This window comes from Gossypium hirsutum, chromosome D11, assembly GCF_007990345.1.
Source record: "Gossypium hirsutum isolate 1008001.06 chromosome D11, Gossypium_hirsutum_v2.1, whole genome shotgun sequence".
Lineage (NCBI taxonomy): Eukaryota > Viridiplantae > Streptophyta > Magnoliopsida > Malvales > Malvaceae > Gossypium > Gossypium hirsutum.
Window position 1 is genome coordinate 5,229,872 of NC_053447.1, and position 16,769 is coordinate 5,246,640.

Below are 16,769 nucleotides of genomic sequence, written 5' to 3' on the forward strand. Positions count from 1 at the left end.
CATTGTTGCCAGTGTAGGAGGACATGGGTTCAAGTGTACTAAAACGTATTATCCTCCTGTTTAAGAGTCTGAGAGAGACTATAAATAATTTTAAGTATTGGATCAAAACTAACAAATATGATAATATTTTTAGGAAAATCTGATAACTATAAAAGATATATAGAAGACCAAGAAAAACCGAAATGAAAACATTAAACAAAGCAAACAACCAAACATTTGACACTGTTAATCACATAACACAACAGATTGGACATCATGAAATTCCGATTGTTCTTTCCACGGTCAGTAAAATAAATTGCTTAACACAGACAGATGACATACAAACATAAAGCAAACTAACAGTAAATTAAAAACCAGGCGCTGCAAGAAACACCCTTTATTTGTTGTTCACTTGTTCAGTTTCTCAGTAACAACCTTTTTAATGTCATCAGCAATGGCGGATGCATCCATGGACACACCAAACAGTCCCCTCCTTGATAATCCACAGCAATACAAGTTCTTTTCTCCTTTCCAATGGTGTGGGAAGTCATTTTTAGGCATCCCGGTTTCATTCAGAACATGCTTAAAATCCTGCATATGAAAATGTGGTTATTAATGACAACTTGTAAATAATTTGCATTATCAAAAGAAGATTTCATCATATGAATAACTAATTATTTAGTCTGAGTTTAGGTTAATTTTACTAGAAACTAATCACAAATGAATAAATATTAAATTGGTCACGCGAGCACAGAAAATCGATTATATATGAACACGTGACTTATAATAAATAGAAATCGACAAAAAAATTGTTCAACGGTTTCATATTAAATTGAAATCGACAAAAGAGTTAACCGTGAATTAACTAAAAATTTAACGATTTCATATTAAATAGAAATCGACAAAAACATAGATTGATTAAGAATTTAACGGTTTCATTAAACTCAGGCTAAGTCAATCGAAAAGAATAGCACGATAGGTAAAGTTGAACAAATTTAATAGCATTAGCCAAATTAACCCTCAGAAAAAAAATGGTTAGATGAGAATTCTTTAGTAATGGGTATGAATGTTTAGGGTTTAAAGTTGTTTTAATGGTTGAGATAGACAAAGTTCCACTATCTAATCTATAGTGAATTTTTTAGTTATGATTCTAAATGTTTGGTCTTTAGATTGTATCTATTCATTTGTTTTATACAGCAACAAGATTCGTATGTCATTCATGCCATCCGAAACTTGTTGCGTCGAGGTTGGGATATTAGTATTAGGCATGTGCATCAAGAATACAATAAGATAACTGATTGTTTAGCAAATACTGCAGAAAAAATGGTTATTGGTCTGCATGAGGATATTACCGGTTTATCTTTTGCTAGATTAATTGCTATGTAATAGTTTTTACCTTCTTAATAAAAAAATAGAGTTTGGGACTCTTTTTTTTTTTTTTACCTTAAGCCAGTTATTAGCTACACTTCGATAGCCAGTTGCAAAAACAATCACATCGAATTCTCTTTCAGCACCATCTTCAAACAACACTTTCTTCCCATCAATACTTGATATCGCTGGAACAACCTACATAGCATCACAAAAAAAAAAAAACATGATTTAATAGTTAGAAATCATTTGAAGGGTTATATTTAGTTTCAATTAAGATTGTTATAATAAAGATATAATTTTTTTTTTACTTCCAAACATATTTAAGAACACTACAAAATTCCAAATGCTTTCCTTTCATCAATTCACAAATTGAATAAATCTCTTATATAACATGTTTATATAGAAAATTGACGTTGTCTTTCATTAAAAAGTGTTTAGTGATTTGAATTAATTAGTGCAAAATGAAATCAAACAAGGATTCTATATGGATTCACTGACCGCAACACAAATAAATGGTAAGAACAAAATAAGTGTTAAAAAAAGGAGAGCATTCAGCACAATTTAAGCCAAAATTTGTTCATAGTATTGTTGGGAATTTTGATTTAATTGACCTTAATCTCTTTAGACTTGATTTTGGCGACAGTTCCAACATCAATAACAGGAGCTCTCCCCGCTGTCGCTTTCAGATAAAAAGGACCTTTGGTTGGCCTACGGATCCCATACTTGGATAGATCGCCATATAATATTTTCGACATCAGTACGGCCATGATATCCACTATAAAAATCGGGAGATACTTGGAGAATATCATGCCTACCCTCACAATTTCTTTGCTCACCACATGAACCTGCAACCAAAAAAAAGCTAGATTTCAGTTTTTTTTTTCCTCTTATTCAAGACAAAGTATAAGAAACTGAAGTATTGTGTCTCAATCCTTACAGGGTTTCTAATAACAATGGCAGTTTGAACTCCGTAATTTGATAGATCATAAGCTATCTCCATACCAGAATTACCACAACCAACGACCAAGACTTCCTTGTTTTCATACTTGGCACCCGATTTGTACTCACTGGAATGGAGGGTTTCACCGCTAAAGCTATCCAACCCCGGCAGCTCCGGGATGTATTTGCCACTGTTTTCGCCTGAAGCCACCACCAAGAACTCAGCAACATAAACTTCAACACCCCCTGTCAGTACATTCTTGGCCTCGATCCGCCATTTCCCATCAGCTTCATCGTAAGAAGCCGATTCAACATGTCGTTGATATTTAGGCTGGATGTTAAACGTCTTGACGTAGTCATCGAGATAGTCGACGAACATATCTTTGGGTATGTAAGTAGGGCTATCGGGTGAATGGGGTTTGAACGGCAAGGAACAAAATTCTTTGGCTAAATGGAGTTTCAACCGATCATAAGCTCTTTTCTTCCAAAGGGAAGCATAAATATCTTCTTTTTCAAGGATGATATGAGGGATGGAATGAACTGATAAGCATGCAGAAGTTGCAAGACCAGAAGGTCCAGCACCAACAATCAGTACCACAATTTCTTCCATTCTTTTTTTTTTTCTCTGGGTCGGTTTCTTTGGTGTTTGTAAGAAAAAAAAAACTCTCTTTGGAGTTCAAATAAAGAGTCTAAATCTCTTCACTTTGTTAAATAAGGCTGTCACTGAAGAGGAACACTGAATAGTGACAATGTAGGGTTCTTACAGTATTTAATGAGGATGGCAACAGAAATCTGCGTTTCGTTTCAATTTTTTACTTTTAATTGATTTTCCATTATAGCTGATTTTGTGTAAATCTTGTAGAAAGGATTTCAACGATAGTAACGTGATTTTGGGATTGTTATTTTCTGCATTTGTTTTTCTCTTCTTTTATTTTTATTGGGATAACAGGCGTTTTGGCTCATCAACTTTTAAAATTTTTAAAATTTTAAAATAGTAAAAGTAAAATTATACTTTAATTCCCTTAAAAATATAAAAATTTGATTTAATTCTTTAAAATTTATAAAAGTAAAATCTATTAAAATGATAAAATTATATATTTTTTCTATTGTAAAAATTACAATTCAATTTTGACCCTAAAAAGATTTTCTAATTTCACCCCTGAATTACTAGCATGATAGTATTAACTGTGTCAAAATTTAGTGATAAAAGAGATAATTGCAATGCCACCTATATTATATTTGACTAATGTGACATTCTTTTACTATTTTACCCATTATTTTAATGATTTAATTCATTATACTTAAACCAAAATGATGTAATAATAAAAAAAGCTAATGAATTAAAAATTCTCTAATTCTTTGATATATTCTTTTAGTAACATCTCCAAAAAATTAAAATTTAGTTTATTAGATTATGCATTTATTTAACAAAATAAAACACTATAAGCCTTTTTTAGTAAAAAATTAAAATAAATAAATTTGTAAAAAATAATTTAGTAAAATGAGTTTTTAGATAATTTTATATTTTTATCAATCAAATTACATTTTAACCAAATTAACTAACAAGGTAATATAAATATGGAGTAATATGAATAAACCCACTTAGTTGAATTGGCAAGTATGAATAAATTTATTTATAAATTTGTAACCTTATATAGATATTGATGTTTTTGAATTAAGTTCTCATTTTTCAACTTTATAAAAATAAAACCAGTAAGAAAATGGAAACATATATAAATAACATATCAATAAAAAAGTTTCTTCCTTCTATTAACCCTGTAAATTATTTGAATTTTAACTATGCGAAATACAAAAATATTTTATTAAACATTGAATCGGACAAGATCAACGTGGTTCGACAAGTGAAGAATATTTTGAATATGCCGATTCATATTACCATCTAATGTATATGAATCGTTTTTTTTCTTTTTTTTTTTTTCTAAATTTCTTCATAAGCATTAGTACATTCGCATATTCTTTTTAGTATTACCAAGTTTTCATATAAGTATTAAATGATAAAATATCGAATTCGAAATTAATATAAACTTATTTAATTTGTTTTGTAATTTGTACCTGTCATAGAAATAATTAGTACAAATAATTAATATCTTATTGCACTGGCGTGACTCAAATGGATACTTTAGCTCATAATTTACATATTTTTTTTTATTTCTGCTCGATGCATGAATACCTCAAAAATTTTGGTATAATTATATTTGAGTAATTAATATTGTGTAAAATTTATACTTTATATTAGATTAACACTCTAAAGATGGATATAATGCATAAAAGAAAAAGTAATAATGGTGTGGGCCTAATGCAAAACATAAAATTAAATACAACTAATTGTACGTAAATACCAAAATTGGTAACTTTTGTTTTAATGAATGTTCCATATTTGGCCTTTTATTACCAAATTATAAATAATTACCAAATCACATTCTAATTGGGGGTAGGTAGGCAAACTTTTCTTTGACTTCCTTTGACCAAACCAGCAACTGACAAGGTAGCTTAAACCATGGTTTACGGTTAGATTTATACCAGAGTCAAGCAGAATTATCCACCTGACTCGACCAAAATTACCTTGGATAAAGTGATTTTAGTTCAAAACATGCCCACCAATTAAAATTTTAATAACACAGTCCACTATAAATCAAATAAACCACAAAATATCATTTTATTAAGTTTAAGAAGTAGTTGTTTTATTAAATTTTATTTTATAGTTTTTTTTTTAAATTAATAAAATTATGCTTATCATAAATCTGAAACATATGTGTTAATCGGTTGATTCGGTTTTAAAATCAGATAAAATCGAGTTTGATTGCTAATGGAACTTTGACGTTCTTGGTTAAAGCAAAAATATTAGGTTTTTGAGTATCTAGTTTCAAATCTTGTTATGTACAATCATGATTTGAGAGTTTCCAATCCCACTACATGCATTTGCTATGTTTAAGTTTTGTCCACTTTTTCGTCCCTTATATATTTATTTTGTATTTGTAATGGTAAAGCTTTCAAAAATAAAAAATTCAAGTTAGACCATATTATTAAATTGGGTCAATTTTACTTATCAGATGAGTGTGTAATATTTTTTTTTTCGTTTTTGGTCTTGAGAATTTGAAATAGATTTGTTTATTTAATTTGTAACTTATACTAATGTCTAAATCCAGGTGCACCATAAGTGCCAAAAAGGAGCGGGAGAGAAACGTTAGCATTGTCTGAAAGCTTTGGTGTAACGCATGAATGGCAATTTCCCATTGCCAAATGCCAAAGAAACAAAGCTAAAACCTAAGAAGCACCGCCATTTATATGCTTTGCTTTGCACACCATTTCCTTAATTTATTCATTTCATCTTTATCCACAAACTCAAATATTCTTATCTCATTATTTATAATATATAAGTTTGTGTTTACATGTTTTATGCTTCATTGCTATATCCGTAAATTGCATTGATATAATTAATAGTTTAACAAGTATATGGAATAAGATGATCATAATAATTTTAGGAATACCAATTTCAATTTAGATGATGAAGAAATTGATCAAGGGCCAATAATAAAGAGCATATATGTTAAATATTATAGATACAAAAGCAATTAGATAAAAATACATATGATGTTTATTTGCTCTTGTTACTTTTATTAGTAATTGTATCATTAAACGTATTACATACAATAATTTAATATTAATTCTATTTACTTCTTCAGATTTTTTTTGAAGAATTATTAGTAATTAATATTTTAAAGGAAATTTAAATTATGCAATATATACAATATGATGAATTACGGTGTAATTACACTCAATCAACAAATGCATCTTAAAAAATTACATTTTATTATAATTATAAAAGGATGGATTAATAATTCCAAAAATTAATTAAATTATTACTCTTTTTAAATAACTGTTATAAAAAGTCAGCAAAGCCCAAGAGCTATGCTTAAATTATTATTTTTAAGGAAGTTTAAGCAGCCTCGTATGTAGTTTCTTTTCCATGGGCAGGAAGATGTTTAGTGCAATAATCCAGTGATATACGGACTTCTTAAAGCATGCTCGAAAAACTAAGATCCAACTTTAAAACTAGCTAAAGACTGCCTAAAAGGTCTTGAAATATCTTAATTTTGAAACCTCAAGCTGAGTTTGTGAACATGCCTCATGTCAGAAGGATTGAAATTTGACATATGCCATTCTCCTCAAGCAAGTTCATTACTAACAAAATAAAATATTTATATTCATTCATTCATGTACTACAAAATTTCTATCAGAACGAGAACAATGATTGGAAGCTATACTCGGAAAGCCTCAAGCCGAGTTCCGTTCGAATGCACTGGGAACACCTCCAAATCATATTAGGACACTCGTGCAGACCTTCCTCGCATACATGGCCACCAATACTCTCGTGTCTACCGCTGCCACTCTTGGGTCTCACACGCTGGCCATGACACAAGCACACTGTAGATAGTGCAGAGGGGGAAGAAAAGCAATGTAAACAATTAACTATTCAACCGCCAAGGCTGAGTTACATGTTGCCCTTCTCTCTATAACAGGTATCAGGTTGAAGAAATCCTCTTAACTATACATCACCACTCCAAACTCAAAAGGCACAACCAGGATGCATGGCACAAGCACTCTGTATTAACACCACACACCTCCGCAAATGCATAAAACAATAGTCAGCAAGGCTAATTTAGGGGGATTTCCAATCAAATTGAAGGTTACTAAACCCATTCACGGCTCCAAGCCCATTCAGTAATCTGTTAGCTAATTCTTGTTGCTGATGGTTCATAGCATCTTGAGGCATCAATGGCATGCTCACCCTTCCAGTGTAATTCATAGAGTTGTTCCCTATGGTAGATCTCATAGCAGTTGGATTGGGAGAAAGACCCATCCCACCATTCATATTCCCAAATCCTCCTCCACTTCCAATGCCTGAATTGTTGTTAACAAACCCATTCCCCATCAAGCAGCTGCCGCTCACCTGTGGAAGCCCATTGTTGTTATTCAAGTTATTCTCCATAGAGCTAACACTGACCATGCTACCAGTCTCACTGAACTGTGATGAAATCATCATTTCTTGAATGATTTTCTCGACAGAGTTCTGAGATTCATTTGGGTTAACCTCACTTGTCTGAGATGACTGCTGTGGTGGAATCTGTGCAGATGGATTTGCTGAATTGACACTCTTTGCTGTAGTTGAAGTACCCAAGGCATTATGAGAACTTTGGGGAGGGAGACTAGATGAGGATGGCATTGGAGAAGAGAATGGTGCAGAAGGATTGGGCTGAGTTAGTGGCAAAGAAGTAGAGGACCCTGCTGATGGGATTGGAACCGGAGTTCCGGCATAGGGACTGTTCGGATTGTTCATCTGGTTTTCAATCCTCGAATTCATGGAATTCTGTCGAAGAAGCCCCACAATGGTGGAAGCAGATGAAGTGGATTTTGCACCCTGGGAGTTGTTCACACTGGCAACAGCATTGCTTGTATAAGGCTGCAGAACAGTTGATTGTATTGAATGAGGATCATTATTTGCATTTTCTCTAGTAACATGCTGTTGCTTCTCAGTTTGTGGAGCTGAACTATGCTGTGCAGATGATGGGGAACTCCTTGTCGGGAACTTGGCCAGACTTTCTGAAAATGAATAAAGAAAAATTACCAATGTCTCGAGGCAAAAAGAGAAAAGAGACAAGATCAATGATAATGCTACTTGCGACATTTCAAGCTTTCCAGGATAAATTTGATTCCTTAACATATTATAAGTTAAAGGCAACCTTCTTGAACACTATAAAGCTATGTTACTCGAACAGTATGGTTAGATTTTTCTAAGTTTCTCCATGAATTTGGAGGATCCTTAGAGGTCATATCTCCATATCCATGTGTCAAAGATAAGTGTTGGACCCAGGTGGGGTTCATTTCGTGCCTCCATTTACTGAGGGTCTTTGGGATTTTTGCAGGGGGATGACAACCAGAGATAATGTCTTCCCAGGTCTCTTGCTGCACTACCTAATTATTAGGGCTCAGATAGGCCAGGAAGATGGATAGCATCAGCACACCACCAATTGATCAAAGAGAATGCTTTTCTTAATAAGCAGTGAACATTAATAATGATCATAAATGTTGAAAGATCAAAATTTATGAACCATACCTATTGGCCCCATCCTTGTCTCACGGCTATAATCAATCAAATCCTTCATGCTATTAACGACCTCTGATATCTGCAATTGGAGAATACCAGTCAGATAATGTATGTATAACATAAATTTCCTCTTAAGCTGAGCTGCAAATCAGCTATCCAGCCATCAACTATTTGTGCTTCATGTAAGATGACATGAGAACCGAGAAAACACCAACCACAGAAGGTAAATTTGTGGACTAAGATTGAAGTACGATAACAAGAAAGAATAATAATCTTGTCTAAGATCTCATAGAACAGTAACGGCCTTATGGACGATCACCCATGTAAGAATTTGTTTGTTGGAGGGGATTTTAAAGATGATAAATTAGTATATAATGATAAATGATCATTGCAACATAGCATGTGTATATATAAAGATTTTTGCAGCTAATCATTTCCATTGATTGAAAGGCCTATAAATCCCATCCAATTTAAACCCCATTATAGTAAGACTCATTTTTTTTTAGTAATTTGTTTTTCAATTATGTCCCTATAAATGACAAGAAATGACTAATAAACATCACCACCAATATACACATATATATGTAATGATTAAGGTTTAAGCATGCACTTAGTCCCATTATTGATTCCATCCCTATACTCCACACTTTGTTTAGATCATTCCCTGCACATAAATAAATGAAAAACACATTGTTGTACTCTCAAACTTGTGGATTCCAGCAAAATTACTCATACAGACCACTCTGCTTCTATGTACAACTAAGGGTACTGATTACCAGTACTACCACAGGCGTTTTTAGAACTTATGTACTTTTTTTATGCCATTTATTTTCCAAAATCCTAGAATTCAAGCCAAGTGACCACAAAGGGCCATTCTACTACGTTAAATGTTCAGTCCCCTCTAGTTCCATGTTATAGAATTTCGTACAATCAAGTAAAATCACCAACCCCATGAATCTCAAACCACTAAGTCTCTCTATCTTTTAAAAACTAGTTACCTGTCTCTAAAACAGGACAGAAAGAGGTATCAAAGCTTGATTCAGTTGTCACATTTACTCATTGAATTATTTAGATCTTGTTTAACTACCAGCTTTGGATTAAATAACAAAAAGAAAACGTACAGAAGATAAAGATAGCAATAATACAACAAAAAGAGAAGACAAAAGACCACAATATTTCTAGACATAAAAGAATTTTATTTAAAAAAATAGAGAAAAGAAAGAACAATAATACGATACTTTGTGCATTTTGATCTTTCACGTGTTAATGTCATACAATTACCATGTGACAGGCTTTGCCACAAAAAAAAGGTAAATAAATTATATGGCAAAACTTGTCCTAAATTTGAACTACAATCATTAGAGTAGCATGTAGTTTGAACTAAATTTTATTTAATTCATAATGATCGGAAATAATATTTAAGTCTCTAGTACCTGAAGGCACCGCACATATCTCTTTGTGTACCCTAAATCATTAACTAAAGGGACATCCAAGGCTTTTGCCAATTGACGAGCAGATGCAACAAACCTGCAAGAATCACATGTTACTGGCAAACAAACTAAGGTGAAACCAAATAGTATGCATATGTACAAAAGGTCATGCATGAAATATGTGAACAAGGTAAAGACGAAATGGTCTTTTAGCAAGAACACCACTTCTACATCAACATCAGTTGGATGCTTCAGTACACCACTTTACATGCCATTCAGTAACACATCAGAGGAAAATTCCAAACATGTTTGCATCACCTACATTCAACACTACCAAGTCTTTTAAAAAGTTCCAAAAAGTTTACTTATTTTCTTTAGCCTACTTGATCTAAGGTTATACCCTTGAAAGATCCAAAGATGTGACTCCAGTCATTTCTCATCAATTCCCCAACATCATCCTTTACATACCTTTAATCCGTCCTAATTGAACCAAATCGCCTATGGGAGCATGGGAACATCCAGGTCTTCGTTGCACGAGTAAAGCATTTATGTTATCTTCTTTTAATTCACTTTATTTCACGCTACCCACCCATTCTTGTGGATATTTAGCTTTTCTTAAATGAAATTCCTATTTCTCCATTCCAGCTAGACCCATCTTATGGATGTTTTATCCTCTAACTACCCTACAGAAACCAATAACATAGAGCATTATATGGCCTTATCAATGCATCATACTTAAACTTCAAACTGGCAGGCATCTGTATAGTATTTCTCCATTTCACAGATGACACCTTATACCCTCAATACTTAGTACTACCAAAAAGATTTGCAATAAAGAATTCCTGATTTTCAATTCAGAACCAGTCTAGGAAGCATGAATAGGCACAGCCCCCATTCCTCAGGCATGCCTCATAACAGTTGCAAATAAATAATTAACATATTACAGAGACTGCTCTAATAAGAGTATAAAACTCACATGTTACAGTTAGTCTGTAAGTCCGGTGCAGATAAGTTGGATGATGAATTCTGTGCAGATGCTTGGTACTTCTGTGCAGCAGCTCCAAGTTGACTTACCTGGAATTTATTTTAATTAGTTATCCTAGTCTAGGAAAATGCAGCTTTACTCCGACACATATCAGGTAAAGGCTTCATTGAATCTATAAAAGAATGCTCTTCAGAGTATAAGGCAAAGAAATCACAGAAAGACCAGAGGGGAAAAATTAAATGACATGCTCAAGTTCTCTCCAAACATATACTCCGCCCTAAAGAAGGAAACAGAGAATTTTCCTTTTCAGGAGCCAGAGTGGAGAAAGGAGAGAGGAAGGGTGATTCTTAAACATCTTCCTTCACCTTCTACTACTTGTATCCCTGTTTCTAAAATCTATGTTCTTTTAGAGTGAAGACGAGAGGAACTTGTTCAGCAATAAATTATGGTTTTTAATGTGCCAGCACGATAGTAAGGAAAAATAAAGTCAAGTTAACTTACATTCATAAATACTCCATGAAAGGATGCTGCAAGACTACTACTTAAGTACATAAATCTACATCTGACATATAAAGCATCCTTTTGTATACCTGAGGTATTATCAATCTCCGAGGGATAAGCTCCTCATGACGCCGTGCACAAAACTCCCAAGAGCAAATCTAGAATGTATAAACAAGATAAGAAAAAACAAAATGTCAACCAAACAGATGTTCCTGCAGTTATGCTTACTTTAGCACATGGAATTTAACATCTCCAAACCTTTAGATCTGGAGAGAAAACAATACGAAGTTGACCATCCCGAACTACACGAAGATGCTCGAAAACACTCTCCTGTATTGCTTTTGCATAATCGAGGACAATTTGACCATTTCCATTAAGATATTCACGCGGCATATCAACATAAAGAAGCTCCTCCAAAGTGCCACTGTCATATTTGATTTTAAATAATCTGGGCAGAACCTCAACAGTTGTCTCTGAAAGTGCAAACAGAGAGTGTGTTAGAAAATCAAGAATTTGACATTTACTCTCTCTTCATGTGTAAATTTGTGCAACCTGGGACATGTTATATTAAAACCTTTTCCCCACGTAGTCACAAGTTGTATTCTTCAGCAAAGAAGACAAATGAAATTCTACTTAGATTTCAGCTGCTTAGAAATTAAAGATAGATATTTGATTCCTTCAGTATAAACCACTTATTTCATTGATAGCCAAACTACTCATTAAAAAGAGATAAACTTTTGCACCATGGATGAAAATAACATATTCTACAAGCTTTATAACATTCAGTTTCCTGTTGGAAGCAACTTCAAGGAGTCATAGAAAATAGACTTACTACCTTACAATCACCGATCATTTTACTTTGAATAGTACTACCGATCTACTCCTTCCTTTTATATTCTTAAAACTTTTACATAAGGGGGATAGAAAAGTTAAAGAAGCAAAGCAATATTGCATTACCTACAACTGATTCATAGTATAAGAACGCTTCATGGCAGTTCAAGTGCAATCGAAGTAAAAGAAATCTATTAATCCACCTGAGAGTGATCTGATAGGGAAGCCTAGTGTCTCTGATGCATTAAGACTCAGACAAAGAGCAGAGATTGAAGATGCAACTTATCCTGAATTCGTGCTCTAAATGAAGCCTATGCACCTAAATATGATGCATATCCAAAGAGACAATCACTAGGAAGGTAGCATGCACCAGTTCACTTGGTAAAGTGTCTTCTTTCATGCAAAGCAGGCCCGGATATTGAATAAAGCAGGTATCAGAAGTATATGTCAAAGGATTGCATTCAGATGCAAATTCTTTATGTATAAGCAGGAGATGTGAGCTTTGCCACTAATTGTTTGCCAAAGGACAGAAAACAAACAGACATTGAATCATAATAATTTCCAAGATTTTCCTACTATCAATAGATGCAGAACTAGATAAAACATTAATTAGGAAGCAAGGACCATTTACATAAAATATAGAATACATTCTTCACTTAATGGCAAGATGTACATAGCTCCATACTTGACATGACAAAATACAATCAGCTACAAAAGCAGGAATGATTAAATTACCATAAAATATCAAGTTGAAGAGGTAAAAGACATAACATACCAAAACCACGACCTGGTTTGCGATTGCATATTTCACAGTGCCATATATCCTGCAAAATCTGCAATTAAATTTCTAATATTTCCTCACAGTGGCAACACATCAAATCTTAGACTTTGCAGAGCATTCTAGAATGTAGGAACTAGAAAGTATCATTTTATTTGGCCAAAAATCCAATGAGATAAAAAAAAACATTGGCAAACAAGATCCTAGAAAACTCCTCTGTCAGTCTGCAAGATACTACTAAATTTTCTACAATAAAATTCAGCTTTCTCCAAGCATATAAATTCAAATCTTACTTAACATCTATAAGAAAATTAGCATCACATCCCAACCCAACCTTCGAAAACTGTCAGCTTGAGATCATATAAAGCAGTCCAAGAATCATATAAATTTTAGCACTAGACCTACGTATCTCACAAGGAGAACCAAATTCTTTGTACTTATCCTTGAATAAGGTCAGGGCTATAATGGAAGGTGCAGCACCTTATCTGATAGTTTTCTTCTTCTTTTTTCTGAGTCTCACTCCTCTCTAGAATAGCATAAGCTGTTGACATTTTGCACCTCAAACATACAAACAGTGTTCCTCGAAGACATCATTTAGCAAAGCTAGAATTCCCAGGAGGGAGTGTGCCAAGGGTGCTCCATGCCAACCACTGCCCCTCTCTCTTTCCTCTCACTAGGGACACTAAAGTGCAAGTCAATTTTTTTAAACAACATACCTGAGGAAAAACACCATTAGTCTGCCGACTATTTCCATATAACGAAACACACCACCTTTTCTTTGAATTAGGAGCAAAATATTCGGCAACAAATTTTCGCCAGAATTCAATATTGTTATCCTATATCAACAACATGTGTTACTACCAAGGAAAACAGCAAAACCACCAGAAGAACAATTAATCCCACAAGTGAAATTATCTTACATTAGGCCTACACTGTTGCTGATATATGTATTGAGTCAAACGCCGAGCACAAGTGCCAGGTTCATAAGCTGGTCTAACAGCAGATCTTATAGGCAAATTCTGCTGCAGAAACTGTGGCTGTAGTTGAGGCCTTTGTTGAGGAAGTGATTTCAACAATTGGTGGTGATATTGCATCTGCAATATACGCTGTTGTTGCAAAAGATTCATCTGTGCAAGAGCAGCTTGAGAAGACTGCCTGGACAATTGGAGGAACTGCTGCTGCTGCTGCTGCTGTTGCTGTTGTTGTTGCTGTTGCTGCTGCTGCTGCAAAAGCATTGCCTGATCAGACTGTTGACGTTCCAACTTTACAGGTCCTACGCCTCTTCCAGCTTGGTTCTGTTGAGGCTCTAGCTTCACTGGTCCAAGATTCCGGAATGACTGCAACTGTTGCTGGGGACCAACCTGATCATTTATAGTCTGAGGTTCCAACTTGACTGCACTTTTGCCCCCAAATTCTCCTCGGGTTGATTGAAATTGCTGAAGTGATTGACTCTGTGAAAGAGGGAACTGCTGCATTGACTGCTGACCCTGATGAAACTTTTGCGGCTCAAATTGTCTAACTTGAGATTGCTGTTGATCTAACATTTCAGGGTTTCCAGCATAGTTTGCAATTTGCTGATTTGGAATTTGGCCTGATGACCCAAAATTTGCAATATTTGATGGTGTGAACGATGAAGGAGGTGCATTAAAACCAATCTCATTTGCTACAGCAGTGAGAGGATCAGACTCAGCAGTGGCATTAAAACCTCTCTGTTGCAAACCACTAGCACCAGAGAGATCAGAGTTAGAACCCCCATTTCCGAAAGTCTGATTGTGAAGTGATGAAACGTTTGCTGTGCTACCTAGCAAATTCATGTTATACTGCACTCTTGGTGAGACAAGTGATGAAAATGTAGCTTGTTGAGGCATTGAACCACCTTGAGATCCCAAAATAGCAGAATTCGATCGCATAAGTGCCGGAGAACCAGATTGAGCGCCACCAATTGAATTTCCAGGCCTAGAAGGTACCATTTCCCAAGAATTACTGCAACTGCTCAAAAAATTCACCAAAAAGAACTACTACATCTCGAATTCACCATACACAGATATCCTGTTGAGCCTCCCTGGGCACCTTGACAAAGAAAGGCCATAATTATATTCAACCAAGAAGCAAAACCGGGCCATACTTAGAACTAGATACTCCAGCTTGTCAACATCTCAAAAGAGAAGTCACAACAGCTTCCATTTGTGACTACTAAAACCTGAAACATAGAAAATAAAGCATTAATTGCAGGCAAGAAGATAGACCTCTATTAAAAAAAAAATTAGAACCAGTTCACAAATAAGAATTTCACTGAGAAGCTGAAACCATTTAGTGAAAATTCTAATTAGATTAGAACAATTAAACCATAGAACACAAAATCACAAAACCAAAGCCAAAACCCACCATCAAATGAGTCGACTCAGTTTCGCACAAATTTATGGTTTAAGCTAACGTAATTCTATAAAAAGAGAATGAAAGTAACATGTACTAACTGAAAATATGAAATGAAAGAAAACGCAAATTCAAAACCAAAATATATGAAGCCTTTTGTAATCTAAATATGGTTGCAAACAAACTAAAGGAAAAAGAAAGAAAATCCATGGATTTAAGGCTAAAATTACAATATAAATGTCTCTTAAATTTGATCCCTTTTTTCTCGTTCTGAAATAAAAAGAAGATAGCAACACCAACGCCCACAAAAAAAAAAAGTAGAAGTATATAAAATGAAGCTGGATAACAATGAAAACCCACATATTAAGAAAAACACGCGGACACACACACACACACAAAAATTCACAAACAAATTGAAAACCCAAAGACTGAGAAGAGAAAAGATAGAAGGAAAGTGAAGTACTCTTTGTTCTTCACTCAAACAAAGAAAATCCACTGGCAAAAAGAAAAGGGAGAGAGAACTTGCAATGTGAAGTGGCACTGTTACTGAGAGGTAAAAGAAATTTTTTTATCATTGCCTATCCACAAAAAGAAAAAACCCAAAAAGAAACCAAACACAACTTCAAACAAAGCCGAATATAATATCTGGGGGAAAAAAATATTTTGTTTTTAAAAGTTCTTTCCCATTGTATTCGGAAGGAAAATGCGATATTAAAAATATTATCGTCATCGTATTTCAGTACAATCTTTTATTTAATTTTCAATAGTATTTTATGTTTTCCTTTGTTGGGTATTTTATTGCAGTCTCTGCTCTTTCCATGCCTTTTCGTTTCACTGTTTTGCTTCGTTTATTCAGAAAGAAGAGTATTGAGGTTATACGTGTGTTCTTCCGGACGTCAAAATCCCTTCGAATTGGATTTATTTTTTGCTTTTTAGGATTTTTCTTATTTTTATAATCGGGTAAATTACACGAAGGTCACTTAATTATTAGTAACTTTATATTTTAGTCACTTAATTTTAAAAAGTTACAGGTTGATCATTGAACTATTAATAAATTTACAAGTTTAAACTTTAATCACTCAATCTTTGCAACATTACTCCCTAACTCGATAATCCAAACAATACTAACAACTCAAGCTCCAAACTTTAGCAAAGCCATTATCAACCCATTCTTAAATCAAATTAACTAAGCAAGTTCTCCTTTCAGTCAAAATCATAACTAAAGAAAATTAATAATCACCCTTGTCTCGAACCAACAACCAAATATCACCATAAACAAATATGCCGGAAACAAATAAACGAGGGAAGCAAGTTTCACGTTTCAACAAGACCCACAAAAGCATAAGAACAAAAAAACTCAAAATATTAAAAAATTCAATTAGGATCGGTTACTTGAAGAGTTCCATGCAATGATGGTTGAATCCAAACAATTATTATTTTTAATCTCACCACCCG

At 33.9% G+C, this 16,769-nt stretch overlaps 2 protein-coding genes across 8 annotated transcripts; both read right to left on the reverse strand.

Annotated features, from left to right (window-relative positions):
• Window positions 1-162: 162 nt before the first annotated feature.
• LOC107911224 (probable indole-3-pyruvate monooxygenase YUCCA10) lies at window positions 163-3,067 on the reverse strand. Its single transcript, XM_016839100.2, has 4 exons — window positions 2,288-3,067; window positions 1,962-2,195; window positions 1,423-1,545; window positions 163-570 (listed from the first exon to the last, which is right to left on the reverse strand). Exons 1-4 carry the CDS (start codon window positions 2,897-2,899, stop codon window positions 388-390), a joined length of 1,152 nt encoding a protein of 383 aa, XP_016694589.1. The 5' UTR covers window positions 2,900-3,067; the 3' UTR covers window positions 163-387.
• Window positions 3,068-6,489: 3,422 nt separating this feature from the next.
• LOC107911683 (transcriptional corepressor SEUSS) lies at window positions 6,490-16,159 on the reverse strand. Of its 7 annotated transcripts, none has more exons than XM_016839562.2 (10): window positions 15,778-16,159; window positions 13,862-15,141; window positions 13,658-13,777; window positions 12,939-12,987; window positions 11,591-11,805; window positions 11,422-11,490; window positions 10,823-10,920; window positions 9,850-9,943; window positions 8,426-8,495; window positions 6,490-7,911 (listed from the first exon to the last, which is right to left on the reverse strand). In XM_016839562.2, exons 2-10 carry the CDS (start codon window positions 14,909-14,911, stop codon window positions 6,971-6,973), a joined length of 2,706 nt encoding a protein of 901 aa, XP_016695051.1. In that variant the 5' UTR covers window positions 14,912-15,141; window positions 15,778-16,159; the 3' UTR covers window positions 6,490-6,970. The 7 variants fall into 7 exon arrangements, with proteins under 7 accessions (XP_016695051.1, XP_016695048.1, XP_040961584.1 ...); XM_016839559.2 differs by having other exon boundaries at window positions 12,939-12,996; window positions 15,778-16,155; XM_041105650.1 differs by having other exon boundaries at window positions 15,841-16,152.
• Between the last annotated feature and the right edge of the window lie 610 nt (window positions 16,160-16,769).